This window comes from Colias croceus, chromosome 23, assembly GCF_905220415.1.
Source record: "Colias croceus chromosome 23, ilColCroc2.1".
NCBI classification, from domain to species: domain Eukaryota; kingdom Metazoa; phylum Arthropoda; class Insecta; order Lepidoptera; family Pieridae; genus Colias; species Colias croceus.
Genome location: NC_059559.1, coordinates 7156127 through 7177932, shown reverse-complemented (window position 1 = coordinate 7177932; position 21806 = coordinate 7156127). Strand labels below are relative to the sequence as shown.

General features: G+C 35.5%; 1 protein-coding gene across 2 annotated transcripts; it reads right to left on the bottom strand.

The window, feature by feature from the left end:
- Window positions 1-43: 43 nt before the first annotated feature.
- Window positions 44-18610, bottom strand: LOC123702454 (serine protease snake-like). Of its 2 annotated transcripts, XM_045650201.1 has the most exons (11): window positions 18436-18610; window positions 17388-17485; window positions 13698-13771; window positions 7792-7922; window positions 6889-7040; window positions 5351-5463; window positions 4661-4813; window positions 2042-2171; window positions 1040-1171; window positions 462-635; window positions 44-416 (listed from the first exon to the last, which is right to left on the bottom strand). In XM_045650201.1, exons 1-10 carry the CDS (start codon window positions 18488-18490, stop codon window positions 468-470), a joined length of 1206 nt encoding a protein of 401 aa, XP_045506157.1. In that variant the 5' UTR covers window positions 18491-18610; the 3' UTR covers window positions 44-416; window positions 462-467. The 2 variants fall into 2 exon arrangements, with proteins under 2 accessions (XP_045506157.1, XP_045506156.1); XM_045650200.1 differs by having other exon boundaries at window positions 44-635.
- Window positions 18611-21806: the final 3196 nt, after the last annotated feature.

Sequence of the window (21806 nt, the reverse complement as noted above, 5' to 3'; positions counted from 1 at the left end):
TAAAATTAGCTCAGCAGAGGGATATTGAAGAAAAATACGTGTATTCACTTTGACTGTTTATTTCATACTAGCTTTACATTCATCGTATCTATCAATACACAACAAAAATTCAATTAATGTAAAATTCCCCAATCTCCCGAACATGTCATGTCAACAGACTTACATACATTTCGCCTTCTTTTAAGTCTTTCACAGGTTATAAAAATTATTTTGTAAGGTTTAAATTTTATAAATATTAAATAAGCAGACATCACAAAAAAAATTATTATACAAAAAAATCTAAATTAATCTTATACTATATGAACCGCACCCATCACAAATACCGTGTAACCGCAGCATTAAATCACCATAAACTAAAGCTCCAGCCACACAACACTAAAGCTCCAGCCACACAGAACTAAAGCTCCAGCCACACAGCACTAAAGCTCCCGCCACACAGCACTAAAGCTCCAGCCACAACACTAAAGCTACGGCCACACAACACTCTCGATCCACGGCACATACGCCGACACTCGTGTGTACACACCCGGCTCGCCGATGAAACCACACGCGCGACCGAATGACGTCACACCTATGATTGTGTACATGCAGTTGATTTGGCGGTGTTTTATCTGTAGGGGCCCGCCGCTGTCACCCTGTAGATTAAAAAAGGAATGAATGAAAATTATGAATAAATAAATCCTGCTATCCTACTATAATAATATTATAAATGCGAAAGTTTGTGAGGATGGATGTGTGTGTTAATGTTTGTTACTCTTTCACGCAAATACTTCTGAACCGATTACAATGAAATCTAGAACATTAAGTGTTCGCCCGCATTTTCAAAGAAAAACCCGCATAGTTCCCGTTCCCGTGGGATTTACGGGATAAAACCTATCCTATGTGTTAATCCAAGTAACCCTCTATATGTGTGATAAATTTCTTAGTAATCGGTTCAGTAGTATTTGAGTAACAGAGTAACAAACATACACATACCCACACATTCATCCTCAAACTTTCGAATTTATAATATTAGTAGGATATTTAGTCACAATCATACCTGACAAGTATCCTTAGATTGCAATTTATCACCATAACATATTTGTGTGTTGATGTCGAAGCCGTTCTTCATTAGACGATTTGGCGGGAAAAGCTTGACGCATTCGTCGTTGCTGAATTTTGTGAGGATCACCTGAAAATTATGGCAAAGTTGAATACAGATAAATTAATAAATAAATAGATATATTTTCACGACAATTTTCACACACGACGCGACGGCACGATCATAATTAACACCCAGACACAGAGCAAACATCTATGTTCATGACACAAATACTTGCCCCGGGTGGGAATCAAAACCACCACCTCTAGCTTGGAAACCAGGGCCACTACTAACCAAGCCAACCGATCAAATAAAAAGACAGCCTAAATTTAGTTTATCTGTGTTAAAGATACCATACACAGAAAGATGACGAAGAAAATATCAGCCCTTTAGTAAGTTTTTTATATTTTATATATTTACTAGCTTTCCGCCCGCGGCTTCGCCCGCATTTTCAAAGAAAAACATAATATAGAATTTACATTAATGATGCAATCATAATATTTAGATAAGTTTTTCTGTGCACCATACTTCACATTTATTTGAAAGCAGAAAGTAACAAATTGAAAAAAAAAAGCTTTTTCCTACGGCCTCTAAATTTGAATTTCATCAAATACAGAACAATCACGACTCACTCATTCACCTTTAAAAAAAAATGTGTGCGTGTACTAGTGTACACACGTAAGAAGTGAAACTTATTTATGACCTTATTTTTCAAAAATAATTTACTATATGGAACTTTACAGAAATACGTTAATCACGCGTGGTAGGGATAAGAAAAAGATGGCGCGTGACGGAAAAATGTTACACTAAATTTTTTTCCAGCCCCGATAAAGAAGTTTCACTTCAAAAATTTAAACAGAAAAAATTACATTTCAATTTTTTTAATCCATAGACAACAATTTTTTTATTTCAGTAAAAAAAAAACTGTCAGACATTTCTTTTTTTAACCAAAGACATTACCTTCTGCAACATATCAGCGCTAGCGCCTCTATTCTCTGTGGCCCCCCAGCCGGTGGCGAGGGCCCTGTTGTAGTTGTTTGGGGCCCCGATGTCCAAGCAGGCAGGGACTGCTGATATGCCTAGTTTCATACTGGAAAGTAAGTAAGTAAAAAAAAACTTGAGAAGTGGAACGAAGTTACTAAAATAACTGGCTTGTTTGCTAGAAGAGAGAGACAGACAGAGAAACTCGCGCACGCCCCACGGCTTACAACTATAGCAAAAAGTATCGTTATTACTTTTGGTCTTAATTATTTATAACTAGTGGTCCGCCCCGGCTTCGCTCGTGGTACATATTTCGCAATAAAGGTAGCCTATGTCCTTTTTCGGGTATCAAAATATCTCCATACCAAATTTCATGCAAATTGGTTCAGTAGTTTAGGCGTGATTGAGTACCTAACAGACAGACAGACAGAGTTACTTTCGCATTTATAATATTAGTATGGATAGATACCTATAGTATGGATTCATACTACTACTACTATTTTAGTCAAAACAGAAGTTTTCTAACAAAATAGATTAAAATAATAAAATTTATTTAGAACCACAATACAAATAAAAAAAGGAAAACAAAAAGGAAACAGTCAACATTTTTATCAAACAAATTATAAAAAATAGACTACCTATTTGAAACAAAGAAACACGCATTACAAATATATTTTTGTTCCTACACATATAATGTTGCGGAATTTGCACGCCATTTATGGCTAATGTGTTGATTCTACCTAAGTATAAGTAATATTGCTATCTTTGTACACACATTATGCAAATAAAGAAATTTTATTTATTTTATTTATTTAACTAGCTTCCGCCCGCGACTCCGTCCACGCGGAAAAATTAAGATTTACTTTTTTTCTACGTATTTTTCCGGGATAAAAAGTAGGGTAACGGGTACTAACCTTGGCACCCCCCCAGTGATTGGCACTTTGAGGTTTAACATGCAATTTTTATGGTTCGCTGACTAATTACCAAAAATAAAATTTACCAAATAATGCCCCCATTATTTATGGGCAATACTAAATGGTAGTTATGAATTTTAATAACTCGTAACACGGAGAAAAAAATCTTTTCTGTCATGGTTCCGAGCGCAACAACTTTATCGTGATTTTTTAACAAATTTTGCTAATACTGGGTAAGTTTGTAAGTTGTTTTTCTTTGTTACTAGATTAATAAATGATTGGTGTGTTGTTTGTACTTGTTAATGAGTTATTATATTACAGTTTTAAAGCAAAATTTGTCATAAAAATCTGTTAATTATTGAGTTCTTGGGGTGCCAATGACTATGAGCCATGTTTTGTATGAAAGTACAGTTTTTTGGCACGGGGGCCAATGAATAGATAACAGTTCAACAATTATCCATGTTAGATTTTGGACTTTTTATGACGTGCATTAAAAGTTCTATTCATAAAAAGCCATATTATGGGTCTGCATCCAAATTTTCGCAGGGCCAATTATTGTACTTTTAAGGCGATTGGCAGGGCCAATCATTATACTCGTATGGTGCCAATAATTATACCTACTTTTAATGAGGAGTAGTAGTGATGTGCTAACGTTCATGTGATTTATTAGGTAAATAATTATAATAACAATAACAGGCCTGATAGAAAGTAACATTGCCTCCTACGCAGAAGGTCCTGGATTTGATTTCTTCATAACAAAATCATGTTGTGTCTAAGGTGCTATAACATGTAGTTATAATAATATGCAATTAAAAAAAGGTATTTAATTTAGGTAGTAAACACAATGTTGGATGGTGCTATGTGAATTAAGCCAGATTTTTTTATTATTATTCAATTCAACAAAGATATTCAAGATAAATCATTTTACATCTTGCATTTATTTCAATCTCTATTAGGAAGAGCGAGAACGTATGAGAGGCGGACCAATCACGAAGCGAGCGGACGCCCATTTTCAATTCGATTCTTTAATCTGCATGGCTTATAACAGTTAATAGATACCTAGCTACTATCTGTTGCAGCATTTTATTATTGCAAGCCTATTCCCAACACTATTTGTTCTCCGTCGTATTGATTGGCATACCACGTGTATAATTATTGGCAGTGCCAGTCATTGTACCTTTCACTATGTTAATCACTATACCACCGAGTGCCAATAATAGTGCCCTGGGGACTTTTTCAATATTTGTTTAATTTTATCATGTAAAGTCTTATTAATACCGCTAAATTTTGATTCGAAATGGTTCCTTATATATTTTACAATCAAATGCCATAAAGTGTAGGTCACTAGTATAAACGGTTGATTTTACACAAGCGTTAAAAGTCAGTAAATTGCTTCATTGTACCTCTTACCCTATCCTATTTTATGCCCAGGATAATAAGGTATAATTATACCAAGTTTCATCGAAATCGAACCGTTAGTTTTCACGTGATGCCTGAACATACAAACAGACAGACAGACAGACAGACAGACAAAAATTTTTTTAATCACATATTTGGGTTTGGTATCGATCCAGTAACACCCCCTGCTATTTATTTTTTCAATATTTTCAATGTACAGAATTGACCCTTCTACAGATTTATTATATGTATAGATTAAATGACAATAAAACAAACAATTACTCACACTCTATCCGTTTCAAGTAAGGCAATATCATTATATTTCCTCGGCGGATCGAACTGTGGATGTTTCACAATATTCTTTATCTTGTACAAGTTGTTGCTGTCTAATTGGTCTGTCCTTTTTAGTACGCCGAGGAGAGCGAATTTTGTTGGTCCACTGAAAGAAAATTGTTTGAATTTGTTTAAATTTATATTGAACTAGCTTTCCGCCTGCGGCTTCGCCCGCGTTTTCAAAGGAAAACTCACATAGTTCCCGTCCCCGTGGGATTTCCGGGATAAAACCTATCCTATGTGTTAATCCAAGTTACCCTTTATATGTGTGCTAAATTTCATTGTAATCGGTTCAGTAGTTTTTACGTGAAAGAGTAACAAACATCCATACATCCATAGGTACTTACAAACTTTCGCCTTTATAATATACTAGACTAGACTAGACTAGATTTCCGCTCGCGGCTTCGCCCGTGTTTGCAAAGGAAAACCCGCATAGTTCCCGTTCCCGTGGGATTTGCGGGATAAAAACTATCCTATGTGTTAATCCAAGTTATATGTGTGCTAAATTTCATTGTAATCGGTTCAGTAGTTTTTACGTGAAAGAGTAACAAACATCCATACATCCATACAAACTTTCGCATTTATAATATTAGTAGGATATTAAGATTAAACACATTTTAATACGATTTAGCTCAATACTCACTTCTCTCTGCTATAAGTGCAATGGCCAGCGGTCAGTATAAACTTGTCACTAATAAGACTCCCGCCACAGGACCATTCTGCGGAATTCGGATCGTCTCCGAAACCGAGCAAAACCTGGGGGTAAAGTAGCATTTGTTACAGTGGAATATTTTTAACTAGATTCCGCCCGCGGCTTCGCCCACTTTATAAAAGAAAAAAACCGCATAGTTCCCGTTTCTGTTGGATTTTCGGAATAAAGTAGCTTATTCTGGGTCTTCAGCTACTTACATACTAAATTTCATTGCAATCGGTTCAGTAGTAGTTCAGGATACATCGCCCATTTTTGCAAGTGACTACTATCAAGCTGATTTTCCGTGTGTAGCTTTATTTTGATGAGACACCGAATAATTTCGTGTACGAAACTCTCGATTGTGGTGGCTAACAGAGATAACAAGGATAAAATTTTTTTATTTGATGGTTCTCAAATATTTATTACGCAATTTGTAGGACAATATGTCTGTTGAATTATATAAACATTAATTAAGTGAAAACAAAAAAATCAGCTTGTTAGTAATCATTTATGATGACCTCGTTATCGATACACTTTGGAAAGGGGAACTCTTTGAACCAACCATAGATTTTGTAGGACAAATATTTTTTCGAATAATTTAGGTAATTATCTTGAGATTGAACAAAGAAATAAATTCAGTTAGTAATAAATATTTGAGAACCATCAAATGAAAAATTTTTATCCTTGTTATCTCTGTTAGCTACCACAATCGAGACTTTCGTACACGAAATTATTGGGCGTCTCATCAAAATAAAGCTACAAACGGAAAATTAGCTTGATAGTAGTCACTTGCAAAAATGGGCGATGTATCCTGAACTATAGTATTTGCGTGAAAGAATAACAAACCATCCATCCTCACAAACTTTCGCATTTATAATATTTTAGTAGGAATAGTACGATTTAGTATTTAAGTAGTAATTACTATGTTAATTTTATGTAGTAATTATCTAATCGGTGCTTGGTGGGTTCGTATGCGACTGTGTGTCTGTGTAAATACGTTTATGGGATCAATGAATTAATACAAAAAATTGAGTTCTACTACTATCACCATAATAATATTATGTATGTCGTGGCCATATCGTAAATTTGCTCATTTCATGAAATGATTGATCATTTCACGAAATGGTCGCATTTCATGAAATGGTTGAATGTCTATTGGCCACATCGTTATGTGGTTGAGCAGATCAATGATAAGAAATCAACATGGGCATGGGCAACTAAACGCGCGGTTTTTTCATGAAATGATCAAACTATTTGAACATATCGTAAAGTAGTTACATTAATCATTGGTAGAGGCGCTGCAGGCCTGTGTTTAGGTGTGAACATGGCGGCCGCTGTTGAAAATTTTATTATTCGCAGTTAAAATCAAATCTGGTCAAACTATGTTAGCGACATCATGAAATGCGACCACATCGTGAACTGATCAATCATTTCATGAAATGAGCAAATCTGCGATATGGCCACGACATGTATGCTACTATTCTACTTACCATATGAGGGAATTCATCTTTAGCAGCCTTCACACCCCCCACAATGAGATCAGCGACACTGTGCTTACAGTTGTTAACCCGGGCCATGTCCCCAATAAGGGCCACACCCCTTTCGCAAGGATACACTAGGGTCTGCTGGTATTCTATGCATTCTGGGAGTTGAAAGAAAGAAATAAATTGATTGTATTTTAAAACAAACTATAAACACCATTAATTAGAGTAACATTAACAACCATAAACCCCAAATACAGTAACAAAAAAGATTATGGCCTGTACCCTCATATGAGGCCCGTGTCCCAGCAGTGGGAACGTATATGGGCTGATGATGATGATGATGAATTAGTTTACAAAATGAACCAACAAAAATTAGAATACTGTGCGGCTCGTTAGTTGCTGACTAAGGTTGCTGACAAATAAAAAAATGAAAAAGTATTATTGTAGACAATGTTAACGTTGCAAAATTGAGAGGGAAAAAACAAAAAAAGAGGTAAGTTGAACGAGCAGCATTTGAAAATTTGTCATGGCTAATTATTTTTTTTCAACAATGTATACAAAACTGTTGATATATGAAATTATCAAATCAAAGGTCGATTTTTAAAACGAGCTTTTATTAATTTAATGCAATAAAAACTTTTCCATAATAACTTCATTATCGATCATTTTATGCAAATTTTATGATACAAAGCTCGCATAAATTCAGGGCTTCATTGAGGGTAACGTGTAAAAGATAAAAAATATCGTTTTATTTATTGCTTTTATTTATAAAAACACATTTTTTAAATCTTTTTCACCTCTCTGTTTCTCTACATCTTGTATTTGAAGTTATTTAAATTCGAATTGAAACTTCAATTTTTTTAGTTGAATTTGAATGTTATCAATTTAAATATAAAAAATCATACTTACTATCCCAAGCCTTCTGCCCTGTTTTCGTGGCTGTCAAATTCGGGGGCAGATTTTCACAACTACCCTCCGAGTCGTCGTTGTCCTTATAGTCGACAGGGGGTGGTATATACTCTGTGGTGGTCGTGAATGGCCTGTAAACGAATATGACTTTAAACTCACTCAAAACTCAAACTCAAACATTTATTTATTCAATTAGACTTCTTCTAGAATGTTCTAGAAGCACTTTTGAAACGTCATTACGTTTTTTTAACATTTACCACCGATTCGGAAAGTAGTATCTATGGAGAAGAACCGGCAAGAAACTCCATAGTTGCTCTTATATAAGTTTTAAATTTAGAACTAGTAAACTCTTTAATATTGTGAGGAATTCTGTTGTAAAAGCGTAGGTATACCTTGACCCATAAATGAATTTTTAAAAATATCTTAAAAACGAAATAAATATTTTTTTTAAACAGGCTGTTTGTTAAAATTGTCATAATTTGCGTTTCGAAAGTCCACTAATTAGGACACATTATAAAAAGCAAGGAATTTCAATTATTTTTCCTGAAACACCTGAAAGACGCCGTACCTACCTATTCAGGTCAAGAAAGACAGTGCGTTCCAATAATTAAATATTTATACCTATCACCTACTATTGTTTTTACTAAGGAGGAAATATTATTTTTCTGTTTGTTGATTTAAAACTACTTGACCGATTTTAAAATGGTTTTACTATATATTTACTGAGCAACATAAGCTTCTTTTCTACCCTGGCTCAACGGATGAAGCCGGTACAAGCAGTTAGTTTATGTCGTCAGATTACATAAGGATAATTCAGTTTTAGAATGGTAAAACAGGATCTAAGGTTATACAGGAAAATGCGTATGAAGTCTACAAGGATATTGGTTATTGTTTCCTATGATATATAAAAGAGCTAGATACGTTACCCGCTCTCTATTTTGGCAAGAAAAAACTCAGGTAAGTGCCCGAGTTTCACTTAGTCACGCACCATTCAGCGTCGTGGCTGGACGTTCTTTTTGTATTTTAATCGGCAGTTGTTATTACGAAGTACATGAGTGAGACATGTATTATGTCTCGTGCGTGAGAGTGAAAGAGAGAACAAACGTATTGGTGATAATGCGTTAGTAAGTAGGTATGTATTAATTACGCTGTTTTTTAGTGCAATGATGTTGGCGTATGCCGCGTCTACTAGTATAATAGGTCATTGATTGTTTCAAGTTATGTTATGTTTAGCACTGTAATTAATTTTCCGATATCTGTGTCAAGTTTGCAGAACTTTTGGAACGTTTTCATTCAGTTTAATAAAAAAAAAACATTATTATTCAATATCAAAAGATGTTCCGCACACTGAGATTGGTTGCAAATTTAATACGTGATATGAAATATTATATCGAAAACTTCCCCAAGTTTGCAGAACTTTTGGATTTTTTTTCACGACCATACAGCAAAAAATAATTTAATTGCAATTTTAACAATGTTCCGGACTGCGGACAAGGTTCCAAAATGAGATTTATTGTCGTCCCAATGTACCATTCACTTGACCGAAGTTTGAAAACTTTTGGAATTATTGTGAACTAGTGGTCCGCCCCGGCTTCGCCCGTGGTACATATTTCGCAATAAAAGATAGCCTATGTCCTTTCTCGGGTATCAAAATATCTCCATACCAAATTTCATGCAAATTGGCTCAGTAGTTTAGGCGTGATTGAGTAACAGACAGACAGACAGAGTTACTTTCGCATTTATAATATTATAGCACAGACTAATAATAATATACTACGTATACAAAGTAAGGATTGAATCATCACGCTAAGACCAACAGAAGCGGAGCCACGGCCCACGCAGGTGAAACCGCGGAGCGGAGCTAGTATCACGTAAACATGAGTCAAATTGTTTGTTAAGGCGCTGGCTGCCCTGAGCAAGCATTTCATTCCACTCACACATACACGCCACGCCACAGCTGCAGCCCGACGCCACACAGTGGATCCAAATTCAAGTTTCATGGACACAGGATTCAATGTCGGTCTATCACGCTGATTTTTTTTTTCAAGACAGATAATTGAACACCTATCAACTTTTTCTAATGGTAAAAATCCCCTAGGCGTATAGTTTTCGAGAAAAAAAATTGTTGAGTTTTTTTTGTATGGAGAAAAATCTTTATTATTTTTTTTCTCGCGTTGCTTTAAATTGCGAATGCTTAGATTCATATATTAAGTAAGTCCGGATGATATAGTATCCAGAAAAAAATAAAATATCTGCATCGACTTGCAACCCCGCGCAGGAATGATCGATAAAAATTTCAATTTTCCTATGCTCTTTTCTCTTGTATTACCTGCGTTTTGTTGCTCAATACTTGCTTATTCGTACTCCCTACATGACATTAATGAATATTGAGAACATTTCAGCCCACTAAATACGGTAAGTAATTTTTTTATATCTTAAAAATTTTCAAAAACAGGCAATTATAAAATAAGTCACAGTACAACGTAACCCGTGCCTAGAAAGCAATTAGGTAACGACAACCTATCTGGAATGCGGTGTCAGTCCCAGTTAGTTCCGAGTATATAAACAACCTCGTTAGTGCCCAATCGTTAACGAGGTCCAAGTACATAAACAACCTCGTTAGTGCCCAATCGTTAACGAGGTCCAAGTACATAAACAAGCTCGTTAGCTTTAACGAGGTTGTTTATATACTCAGTCGCATTTAATCCTGCATGCCCTTACTACCTGAGTACTCTTAATTGATATAAATAAGACGCACATTAAACTGAGCTCCATTATATTTCCGACATTTACGTATACTATACAATGGCTGGCTTGAGTACTAATTTGGATATGTTCATGATTATGAGGAAATTTGGTGATTTGAAGAATTTCAACCATTTGTTTGAAGTTATCATCTCAAAAATCCCATATGAACTGTCTGAAGAAGATCGCAGTACACTCAAAGATTTTTCTCGTAGAGTTATACACATTATAACGAAGAAATGGTCTGAGTCAAGCCGATCTCTGAAGATGTTTCTGAGTCGGGAAAACAATAAAAGGTGGTTGGAATCTGACATCCAGTGGCCTACTTGTGATTCGGTGGACTTGAATGTTTTGTTTGGATATTGTGCGGATGTAGAGGAAGAAACTCCGACCAACTTTTCTTCTTCTATAGTTGAATCAGTTCCATCAACGTCCACTGCTGAAGCAAGTACATCCACTGAAAAGATATCTAGAGTTCCATTCCAAGATTTGAGCAATAAACAAAAAAAAGACGATCCGACTCTACTATGAGTGAAAAAAATGAAGAGGAACTTTTTTATTGCTTTACTGAAAAGTTAAAAGCTAACGGCAAAGCAGCTTTTGCGAAAATTTTAGAGCATTTGGAAAAATACCCTGATACTATACCAAGTGTATCAGAATTTTTGTTTATTAAAAAGAAGCAAGACATTCCTGAAGACAAATCCTTGGCTGTTTTAACATCTCTTAATCTTTCCAAGTGGCAGTATTTGACTTTAAGGGGACTTCTGAAAGAAGAAAACTCAGCAAATCTTCCATCTTATCAAAAAATCATGAAATCTAAGCTCAGATTCCAACCACCTTTTATTGTTTTCCCGACTCAGAAACATCTTCAGAGATCGGCTTGACTCAGACCATTTCTTCGTTATAATGTGTATAACTCTACGAGAAAAATCTTTGAGTGTACTGCGATCTTCTTCAGACAGTTCATATGGGATTTTTGAGATGATAACTTCAAACAAATGGTTGAAATTCTTCAAATCACCAAATTTCCTCATAATCATGAACATATCCAAATTAGTACTCAAGCCAGCCATTGTATAGTATACGTAAATGTCGGAAATATAATGGAGCTCAGTTTAATGTGCGTCTTATTTATATCAATTAAGAGTACTCAGGTAGTAAGGGCATGCAGGATTAAATGCGACTGAGTATATAAACAACCTCGTTAAAGCTAACGAGCTTGTTTATGTACTTGGACCTCGTTAACGATTGGGCACTAACGAGGTTGTTTATGTACTTGGACCTCGTTAACGATTGGGCACTAACGAGGTTGTTTATATACTCGGAACTAACTGGGACTGACACCGCATTCCAGATAGGTTGTCGTTACCTAATTGCTTTCTAGGCACGGGTTACGTTGTACTGTGACTTATTTTATAATTGCCTGTTTTTGAAAATTTTTAAGATATAAAAAAATTACTTACCGTATTTAGTGGGCTGAAATGTTCTCAATATTCATTAATGTCATGTAGGGAGTACGAATAAGCAAGTATTGAGCAACAAAACGCAGGTAATACAAGAGAAAAGAGCATAGGAAAATTGAAATTTTTATCGATCATTCCTGCGCGGGGTTGCAAGTCGATGCAGATATTTTATTTTTTTCTGGATACTATATCATCCGGACTTACTTAATATATGAATCTAAGCATTCGCAATTTAAAGCAACGCGAGAAAAAAAATAATAAAGATTTTTCTCCATACAAAAAAAACTCAACAATTTTTTTTCTCGAAAACTATACGCCTAGGGGATTTTTACCATTAGAAAAAGTTGATAGGTGTTCAATTATCTGTCTTGAAAAAAAAAATCAGCGTGATAGACCGACATTGAATCCTGTGTCCATGAAACTTGAATTTGGAACCACTGTGCGCCATACGCGAATCATTACGAACGGGCCTCGGCCGGTAGTGTCGGTACACAGGCGTTCACGCACACATGTTTTTGGTTTGGGAATAAGAATTTGCGATTTACACGAAATCTATTGATTGGACTAAAAAAATAACACAGTATTATATTAGTATGTTGCTTGTAGAATTATTTGCCGAAAAAACAGAATGATTGCATGTAGTTTAGTATGGTTTTTAAGCATCAAAAGATTTTTTTAGAGGTACCTTTGAGATTTTTTTCTATCGAGTAAAATAAGTTGTATTGTGTTTTCAACACACTATCGAACTAGTTTATCTCCTGAAGAATATCATATATTTATCTGAGATTTTTTACTGCAGTTAATCATATACTTTAAAGCATTATAATTTAGCAGCAAACTCGCGTTTTGCTCTACTAGGCACCTTAAATACTTGCTTTGAGTTTCTATACAAGTCTTAATGGCATTTGAATATTCATATTGCAGCTACGATGTTGAAAAAGACAAACTGAACTGTAGCCATTGTAAAAGAATAACAGTTAAGACATAATAATTGATGTATACTCAATAAATCAAATCTCGCAAAATTTACGTTCTCAAGGGACTTTTAATAAATAAATAACAAACACTTTATTGCGCACACATAAAACAAAATCAAACAAATACAAACAAGGTAATACGAAGCGGTACATATAGGCGGCCTTATTGCTAAGAAGCCATATCTTCCAGGCAACTTTTTAATATTTTGAACTAATTTAATATGTTATTAACTTGTTATTAAGGTAATAAATTGAATTTTATTCTGTATACACATTGATAACTTAATGAAGTTCTAGTTACCTACTTTTGATATTAATAATGATTATTTTTCCGACCCAAATATCGACCAATAGAATTGCACCATTCGACGTCACGTGGTACAACCTACATGGTATTATACTGATAATTTTTTGAAAATTTTCTCTGGTCGTTGACGTCAAACTGACAGGTTGAATTCAATTGTGAAATTATTGGCCGACATTTGGGACGGAAAAATAATCCCCCGAATACCACACGAGCTTCAAAATTATCTGGCATTTCCCTCAAGGTTCCCTGCAAACAAATAAAGTCGTCAAGTTTTTCAGGAAAAATCACTCACGCTTCGCGCTCGTGATTTTTTAGCCTTGACTAAAAACTTGACTCCTTCATTTGTTTGCAACGAACCTATCGGAAAATACCCGATAATTTTGAAGCTCTTGTGGTATTATAAGTGATTATTACCTCTTAGTAGTAGTGGCGACTGGAACAGCCTCGACACAGCACACGATTGGATCTGTACCCACGAACGAGCATATCTGTAAAATATATTGAAAACTATTAGAAATACACGATTTACACAGTAATATCCTCCTGATTTTATTACAATCGGTCCAAAAGGTCCAATTGTTTAGGAGTTCATTGACTTGAACCGAAGAAATGTGTAAGTATTTTAAAAATTGAAAATCAAAACTTTGAAGTAAGTATGCCTTGTGTACATAATTCGAAATTCGAAGTTGGTAAATGAAAACACGAAACCTTCCGATCGAAATTCGAAATGAGTATAAAAATTACGAAAATAAAACAAAATTTTACAGGTAGGTACAATACGATTCAAACTTAATGGCGGCTCGAAACATAGCGCATCGGAACCTGTGTCGGAAGTCGGAACGTATCGTAGGTACCTACGCTTAATTAAGATCGTACGTACGCAATTTTGGGTATCAGCGGGATTGTTCACTTGACTGTACCTGCGCGCACCTGAACTCGCAGCTAATATCCGAACCGATCGAACTGTACTTACTTTAATTGAATTAATGAATTAATAAGCTGTGGTTTAGCCACGTAACACGTTTAGTGAAATCGTAGCATACTTACTAAGTCATATTATGTACTCAGTAATATTCTAAGATAAATACTAACACATCCGTTAACCATTAATTATTATTATAGTTAGTTAATACCTGCTATGGCATTATACCACATATAATATGAGTTAATAAACATATTATAGTGATAAACGCATAGTTCCCATTCCCGTGGGATTTCCGGGATACTACCTATTCTATGTGTTAATCCAAGTTACCCTCTACTTATATGTGTGCTAAATTTCATTGTAATCGGTTCAGTAGAATTTGCGTGAAAGAGTAACAAACACACACACACACACATCCTCACAAACTTTCGCAGTTATAATATTAATAGGATAGTCATATACATATTATAATGACTATAGAGTCCATATCATAATTACGAATCCATACTAATATTATAAATGCGAATTAAGTTACTCTGTCTGTTTGTCTGTTACTCAATCACGCCTTAACTACTGAACCAATTTGCATGAAATTTGGTATGGAGATATTTTGAGAAAGGACATAGGCTTACCTTTTATTGCAACGTAACGGATTTTATTCTTATTTGTTATTGTCATAAAATTCGTCTTCCCTTTTATACTAAATTATGTATTATTATGAAGCTAAAGTAATTTATATATTTTATAGCGATAACTGGAAAGACAATATTTTATACTTAGTTATTATTTCTCATAAAATTATTATAACACAACAGATATTCTCTGACATCATTTAAGATGCCAATTAGTATATACATGCTAATGAGTAATGCCTAATAATATAGGTTTATTTTCAGAATCTTAAGAGTTCTAACAGACGAACAGCAAGTTGTAAACGGCAGAGGTTACTTCAGCCGTCGCCTCATGTCGACGGCAGTCGTCGGCGCGACGACGGTCAATATGTAGACGGCTGCCGACATTTCGACATGCAAAAACGGATGCCGTCAAACGTCAAACGCTTGCAGATTGTCGTCAACGCAAACTGCAAGCGTCGCCACCTGTCGACGGCAGCCGTCGACGTATTGACTGCTTCCGCCGACTGTCGTCGACATGTGGCGGCGGCTGAAGCAGCCTCTGCCGTTCACAACTTGCCGTTCGTCTGTAAGAACACTTAGGGCCTGTTCAGTGCGACGCGGATGACCTACGCGGACGTCCGCGACGGACGGTAAAATGTATGAAACCTTACAGCGCGTTCAGAGCGACGCGGAGCTGTCCGCGTCGCGGAGAGCTATCCGCGCGCGGAAGAAATCGCCCCGCGCCGCTCCTCCGCGCCGCGGATGTCCGCGGGCGGACGGTGCTTGGTTCTAATGTATTTGTTCAGTGCTCCGCGGACAACAGTTACGCGGAGCGGATGTAAAGTATTGTCGTTGTCATGGCGGCTGCGTCAAATGTGCAAACCGAGAGGGTTACAGTCGATCCCGATCCGCATCGCACTGAACGACAAAATCATCCGCGACGGACGCAAAACCTAGTCCGCGTGCGGACGGTCCGCGTCGCACTGAATCGGGCCTTTGTGTTGTTAAATAAGTAGAACCACGTAACTTCGTATGGTCTCATCCTACTAATATTATAAATGCGAAAGTTTGTGAGGATGGATGGCCGATGGATGTTTGTTACTCTTTCAAGCAAATACTACTGAACCGATTACAACGAAATTTGTTATGTAGGTAGCTGAAGACCCAGGAATGGGAACTATGCGAGTTTTTCTTTGAAAATGCGGGCGAAGACGCGGCGGAAAGCTAGTACATATTTTAAAATAATGTATAAGAAATAAATCAACTTCATAAAAAATTTGTACATGTTTTTGACACACACACACACACAGTGGGTACCCTTTTCTTTATGATTATGGTCGATTTTAGTCAACCAATCCTTGTCGATATACTTGTATTTCTTGTTTTCTGTATGTTTATAAGAATCCTAAAAACGCTTTATGAGGTTACTGACCTATTCTTGATGTTTTGGTTTCGCGATATTCAAAGTCAAAATCATTTTGGAAAATTCACACTGCTTAATCTATACTAATCTTAATATATATAAATCTCGTGTCACAATGTTTGTCCTCAATGGACTCCTAAACCACTTAACTGATTATAATAAAATTCGCACACCATGTGCAGTTCGATCCAATTTGAGAGATAGGATAGTTTAAACATGTTGGTACCACGTGCGAAGCCGGGGCGGACCACTAGTACATATTATAAAGCTGAAGAGTTTGTTTGTTTGAACGCGCTAATCTCGGGAACTACTGGTCCGATTTGAAAAATTATTTCGGTGTTAGATAGGCTATATATCATCACGCTACGACCTACAGGAGTGGAGCCACGGGGGTGAAACCGCGCGGAGCAGCTAGTTAATTTATAAAGGCCAAAATTGGTCAGTCTTTTATGCTTTCACCGTTTCACGACTAAACTCCAGTATCGATTTGGATGAAATTTAGCGAAAAAAATAGCCAAAGACAGTAGAATGAAGGCAAAACGGTCATATAGTCAAAATGCTTTTTTTTTTTACAAAAATCGCATCGTGATTTTCCATTGTCTCTGTAAGGTATTATTATATATTATGTATAATATTTATTTATTACACATTTACTAGCTTTCCGCTCGCGTCTTCGCCCGCGTAGACCGTATTATAAGAAAAATCCGCATAGTTCCTGTTCCCGTGGGATTTACGGGATAAGCTGTCTCTGTATCAAAATTTCATCGTAGCAGTACCTACAGTGGTTGAAGCGTGAAGAAGAAACAGACAGACAGAGTTACTTTCGCAATTATAATATTAGTTAGGATTGGGATCAGTAATGAAGTTCTTTTCATTCTTCGGTCTTCTGGAAATTTTCCACAAATCTATACATGTAGGTATATAAAACTCAAAGGTGACTGATAATATAGTGATCTATCAACGCACAGCCCAAACCACTGGACGTATCGGGCTGAAATTTGGCATGCAGGTACTAGATGTTAGGACGTAGGCATCCGCTAAGAAAGGATTTCCCGAAATTCTTGCGGGAACGGGGAAAAACGGGGATGCACGTACAAAGTCGTGGGCGGAAGCTAGTAGCTAGATAATTTTATTATATTTACCTGTGGTTGTTTCCGTCTTTTGATATCGTTGATAGCTGGTTGGCAGACTTCTAGATTTTTGCAGGTGCCCTGTACGCCATTTTTGATACAGGGCTGTCCTAAAAAGTAAAACAAAATATTAAAATCGAAACTAAAAAAAGATAATGCAAATAAAGTGTGTGCTTTGATGTGCTGAATTTACTAGCTATGTTTAGTACCTAGCCGATATTCCGGCGAGGATATGTGAACTTGGACCGCCGCGCCGCGGCCGACAACGACACCCGAATTTTAGAAAATTATTTATTTTCAAGTCGAGTTTCGTAATCGTAATAAGTTAGTAGTGAAGGTACCTAACTTTACACGAATTTTTCAATATAGATCTTTTGTCACAACACGTTGGTAGCAATTTTTTTATGCAATGAGTTTTATCGGTTTTCGAGCAAACCTTCCTTATACCTACAAGCTTATCAAAAACTAAAAGTTTCCGTCAAATGAAATTTCAGATTTAGGTTCCATAGTACAATAGCTAACCACAAAAAAAAAATTACAACACTCAAACCACATTGTAAATAAAAATTCCACATAAGTACGCTTATAAAATATACCTACTTATTATTTTTCTATGAAAAACAATCGCAAAATTTTCCTTCTAATTAATTTTAATGTCTTTCAGAGCAATTACCTGTAATCACTCGAATTATAAAGATACTAATCTTATATACCTAATTATTATGTACACATAAATAATATGAGTAATAAAAAATATTGTAACTACCTATAATATCTGTATGTTTGTCTAGATGCACAAAAACTGCTGATTGGTTTTTGATACAGTTCACATAAACATGTGCATAGCATAATTAATAATAACAAATATCTTTTTTTCCTTCTCCCTATACAGACAAAGACGCATGAAGTAAACAATTTCAAATTCTGACCTATAAAAACGTGTAACTGTTCCTAGTAAATTAAAATAATAGCGCCAAAGTTTATAAAAAAAAACAACCTTCGCAGCTAATTAATAAAACATTTACTTATAAAAGAAAAAACAATTTTGCGTCGTACCTACCTTCATATTGTCCATTTGACGCACATATTAGAGCGAAAAACACAAACAACAACATTGTCACAACACTAGCACACTTTTTAACACTAATTTGTTATTAAAACGTAATAATTATTATTTTACGAGTAAGTCAACCATGTTGTCTTCATAAAAGTTATGAAGCGACTGGGCACTGGCCACAGAACACTATTACTCCTAGGCACTGGCATTGTAAATAATAATTACTCTGTGGTCTCGACTGTCAACTTTTTGCGTTTGACATTTGGTATGGCGGGAAAAATCTTGTTTATTTTTCTCACGCACAGATTAAATTACTTACATGAATCATGCGAAATTTTTTTACATCACGATGATGCGTAGGTAATTCCTATTTTACTTCTCTACTAATATTATAAATGTGAATGTTTTTTTACGCTTCCCTGCGAAAAATAGTCAACCGTCTGCCATAGGTAATATGAGGATAGTTTTATGCAGTGTGAAAATTTTCGATGGGCCCTGGAGGGAAAGTATTTTTGAATGCAGAATTTTACAAAATATTTGAATGCAGTTCTATTTCTTTTGAGGAATTCGGGAAATTTGTGAATAGTGAATACGACTTCAGAGAATATTTTAATTGTGAGTATCGACATTGAATAATAACTAGTAACTAGCTAACTAGTAGGTATATGTATATTTGATAAGTGAAGTCCCGTGTCCCCAAGTGGGATAAGGGGAAGATGCATTATCCATACATCTGTTTCACTGATCGCTTTTATTTAGGGACAATTAGGTGATGAGCCTTCTGTGTCCTGCCAGTCAGAGACATTTTTTTTTCTTCGTCTCCAACGGGAATCGAACCCAGGACCCCTCTGTTCTACGCTCACGCGCGGAGTCACGCGGATGAAACCGCGGAGCGCCGCTAGTAAAAAATAAAATTATATTTTCTAATACTAGCCTATTTTAACTGGGATAGAAAATTACCTATGTCCCCCGCGCGAGCGCTCTAGTGTTAAAATATGGTTAAAATAAGATAACGATGATTGAGCAATATTTAAGTCTGCCACCTCAATCAGACATCTATTCACCCGTTAAACAATTTAAATTGTAATTATGTCCCATTAAGCTATTATTACTACGTAGTAATAGTAGCTCAATGTTATGTCCTACACATGTTCTACACTTTTTTACTTACTAACCAGTAACCGTATCAAAAAAACGATTTTCGTTTTATTTCACCTACGCTAATATCGATAAATAAAACAAACGCGGGCAAAGCCGCGGAAAGCAGCATATTTAGTTTTGTAGTATTTAACCGACTTTAAAAAAAAGGAGGAGGTTATCAATTTGGCCGGTATGATTTTTTTATGTATGTACACCGATTACTCCGAGGTTTCTGAACCGATTTACGTGATTCTTTTTTTGTTCGATGCGGGACGATGTCGAATTGGTCCCATAAAATTTTATTCGGATAGGCCCAGTAGTTTTTATTTTATGAGCATTTTTGTCTGTTATTTGTAAATGTTGCAAGTGCAAGTTTGAAGTCGGTTGTTTTTAACGCAGTTATCACTTGTTGTAAATAAAATGTACGTGTCTATTTTTAACCGACTTCAAAAAAAGGACATTTTCGCAATTGCATATAATATATACCTAGTAGGTAGCTGATATTTTATCTAAAAACGTGGACGAAGTCGCAGTATTATTATTAAACAGAACTACTATGAAATAATATTATATTATACACAATTATTTATCCATTAATATCCAACCTTAATTGCAAGTAAATCACTTCTTTAATTAATAGATCAATACAGTAGAACTCCAATTATACGAACTCCGACTATCCGAATCGCCGATTATCCGAATCACAAAAAAATTGTCGAAAACGGTTGAAGACCGCAAAACAGCTTACATTGACGGAGATGTTTAAAAAACAATGATTTTTATTTCTAAACTTGTACATAAGTATATTTTATTTATATTTAAAACATGTGAAAATTTCATGTTTCTTTCATTTAATTCAATAAAAAAATAGTGCAATATCAAAACGTAGCTTTTATTCTCTCCAATGGCATTTTTTTTAAATCCGATTATCCGAATATTTGATTATCCGAATGGGTCCCGGTCCCCATTAATTCGGATAATTGGAGTTCTACTGTATAATAAATCGTTGGATTATCTATACTAATATTAAACTGCGCCAAAAGGTTTGCAATAAAAATTCAAAACATGATATAGGTACTATAATCTACATCTATAATATAAAAATGAATCCCAAAAGTACGAGGATGGTTCTTATGTAGAGAAAACGTCAATATGTACCACGGGCGAAGCCGGGGCGGACCGCTAGTAATATAATAAATCTGTAGAAGGGCCAATTCTGTACATTGAAAATATTGAAAAAAAAAAATAAATAGCAGTGTTACTGGATCGATACCAAACCCAAATATATGTGATTGAAAAAATTTTTGTCTGTCTGTCTGTATGTGAAGGCATGACGTGAAAACTAACGGTTCGATTTCGATGAAACTTATTATAATTAAAGTTTAAACCTCATTATCCTGGGCATACTTTTTATCCCGGAAAAATACGTAGAAAAAAAATCTTAATTTTTCCGCGCGGACGGAGTCGCGGGCGGAAGCTAGTAAGTAATAATTTGTTTGTTTGAAGTTTGAACGCGCTTATTTCAAGAACTCTTTCACCGTTGGAGTTCTATAGCTCTATTATAATTTATGTACCACGGGCGAAGCCGGGGCGGACCGCTAGTTAAATATGTATATAGATTGTAGAAGCGTAGTTACTCCTAGATTCTATGCGAATCTTAATTAAAACAAATACCTACACCTTTCTTGTATCATACAAATAATTAATTTATAGTTTTTTAGAAACTCAGACCGGCTTGAAACAATTTAGTCGTGTTTTTTCCTTGTAGCGTCATTGAATACGATTTGTAAAGGTTCTTCATACGACAAGCGGTTATATGGGCTAGCATGGTGGATTATGGCAGTTGCCATTTACTCATGCCTATGTAGTTACCTTGAAGTTACACATGAGTAGTTAAATGAAGATGAAAATAACTTGGCTCGGAATTGTTTGGTTCAAAATTGCTTTCTTAAAAAGTGTGTGAAGTCTCGTCTCCCTTTGTGGGGTAGATAGGGCAGATGCATATTATGTTGTTCCTGATTCTTCCTATCGATTTTCTTTAGCGACAAAAAGCCTTCTGTGTCTTTCCAGACCGAGAGATTTAATAAAAAGGAATCCTTACTTTCTTTTGAATGTGTGCATGTTCGTTTTTTGCCTTTGTTTGATTATTGATTTTAGAATTTCTGAATCATCTCATTTTCGTGCGAATTTAAATTGATTATAATTAATATGATTTTTTGTATCTGAAGAATTGA

Coding starts and splice junctions, on each gene's coding strand:
- LOC123702454 (XM_045650200.1), bottom strand. CDS start 18,490: ATGTTGTTGTTTGTGTTTTTCGCTCTAATATGTGCGTCAAATGGACAA. Junction 13,772..17,387: donor AAAGACGGAAACAACCACAG/GTAAATATAATA, acceptor TATATTTTACAG/ATATGCTCGTTCGTGGGTAC. Junction 7,041..7,791: donor AGGGCAGAAGGCTTGGGATA/GTAAGTATGATT, acceptor TTCAACTCCCAG/AATGCATAGAATACCAGCAG.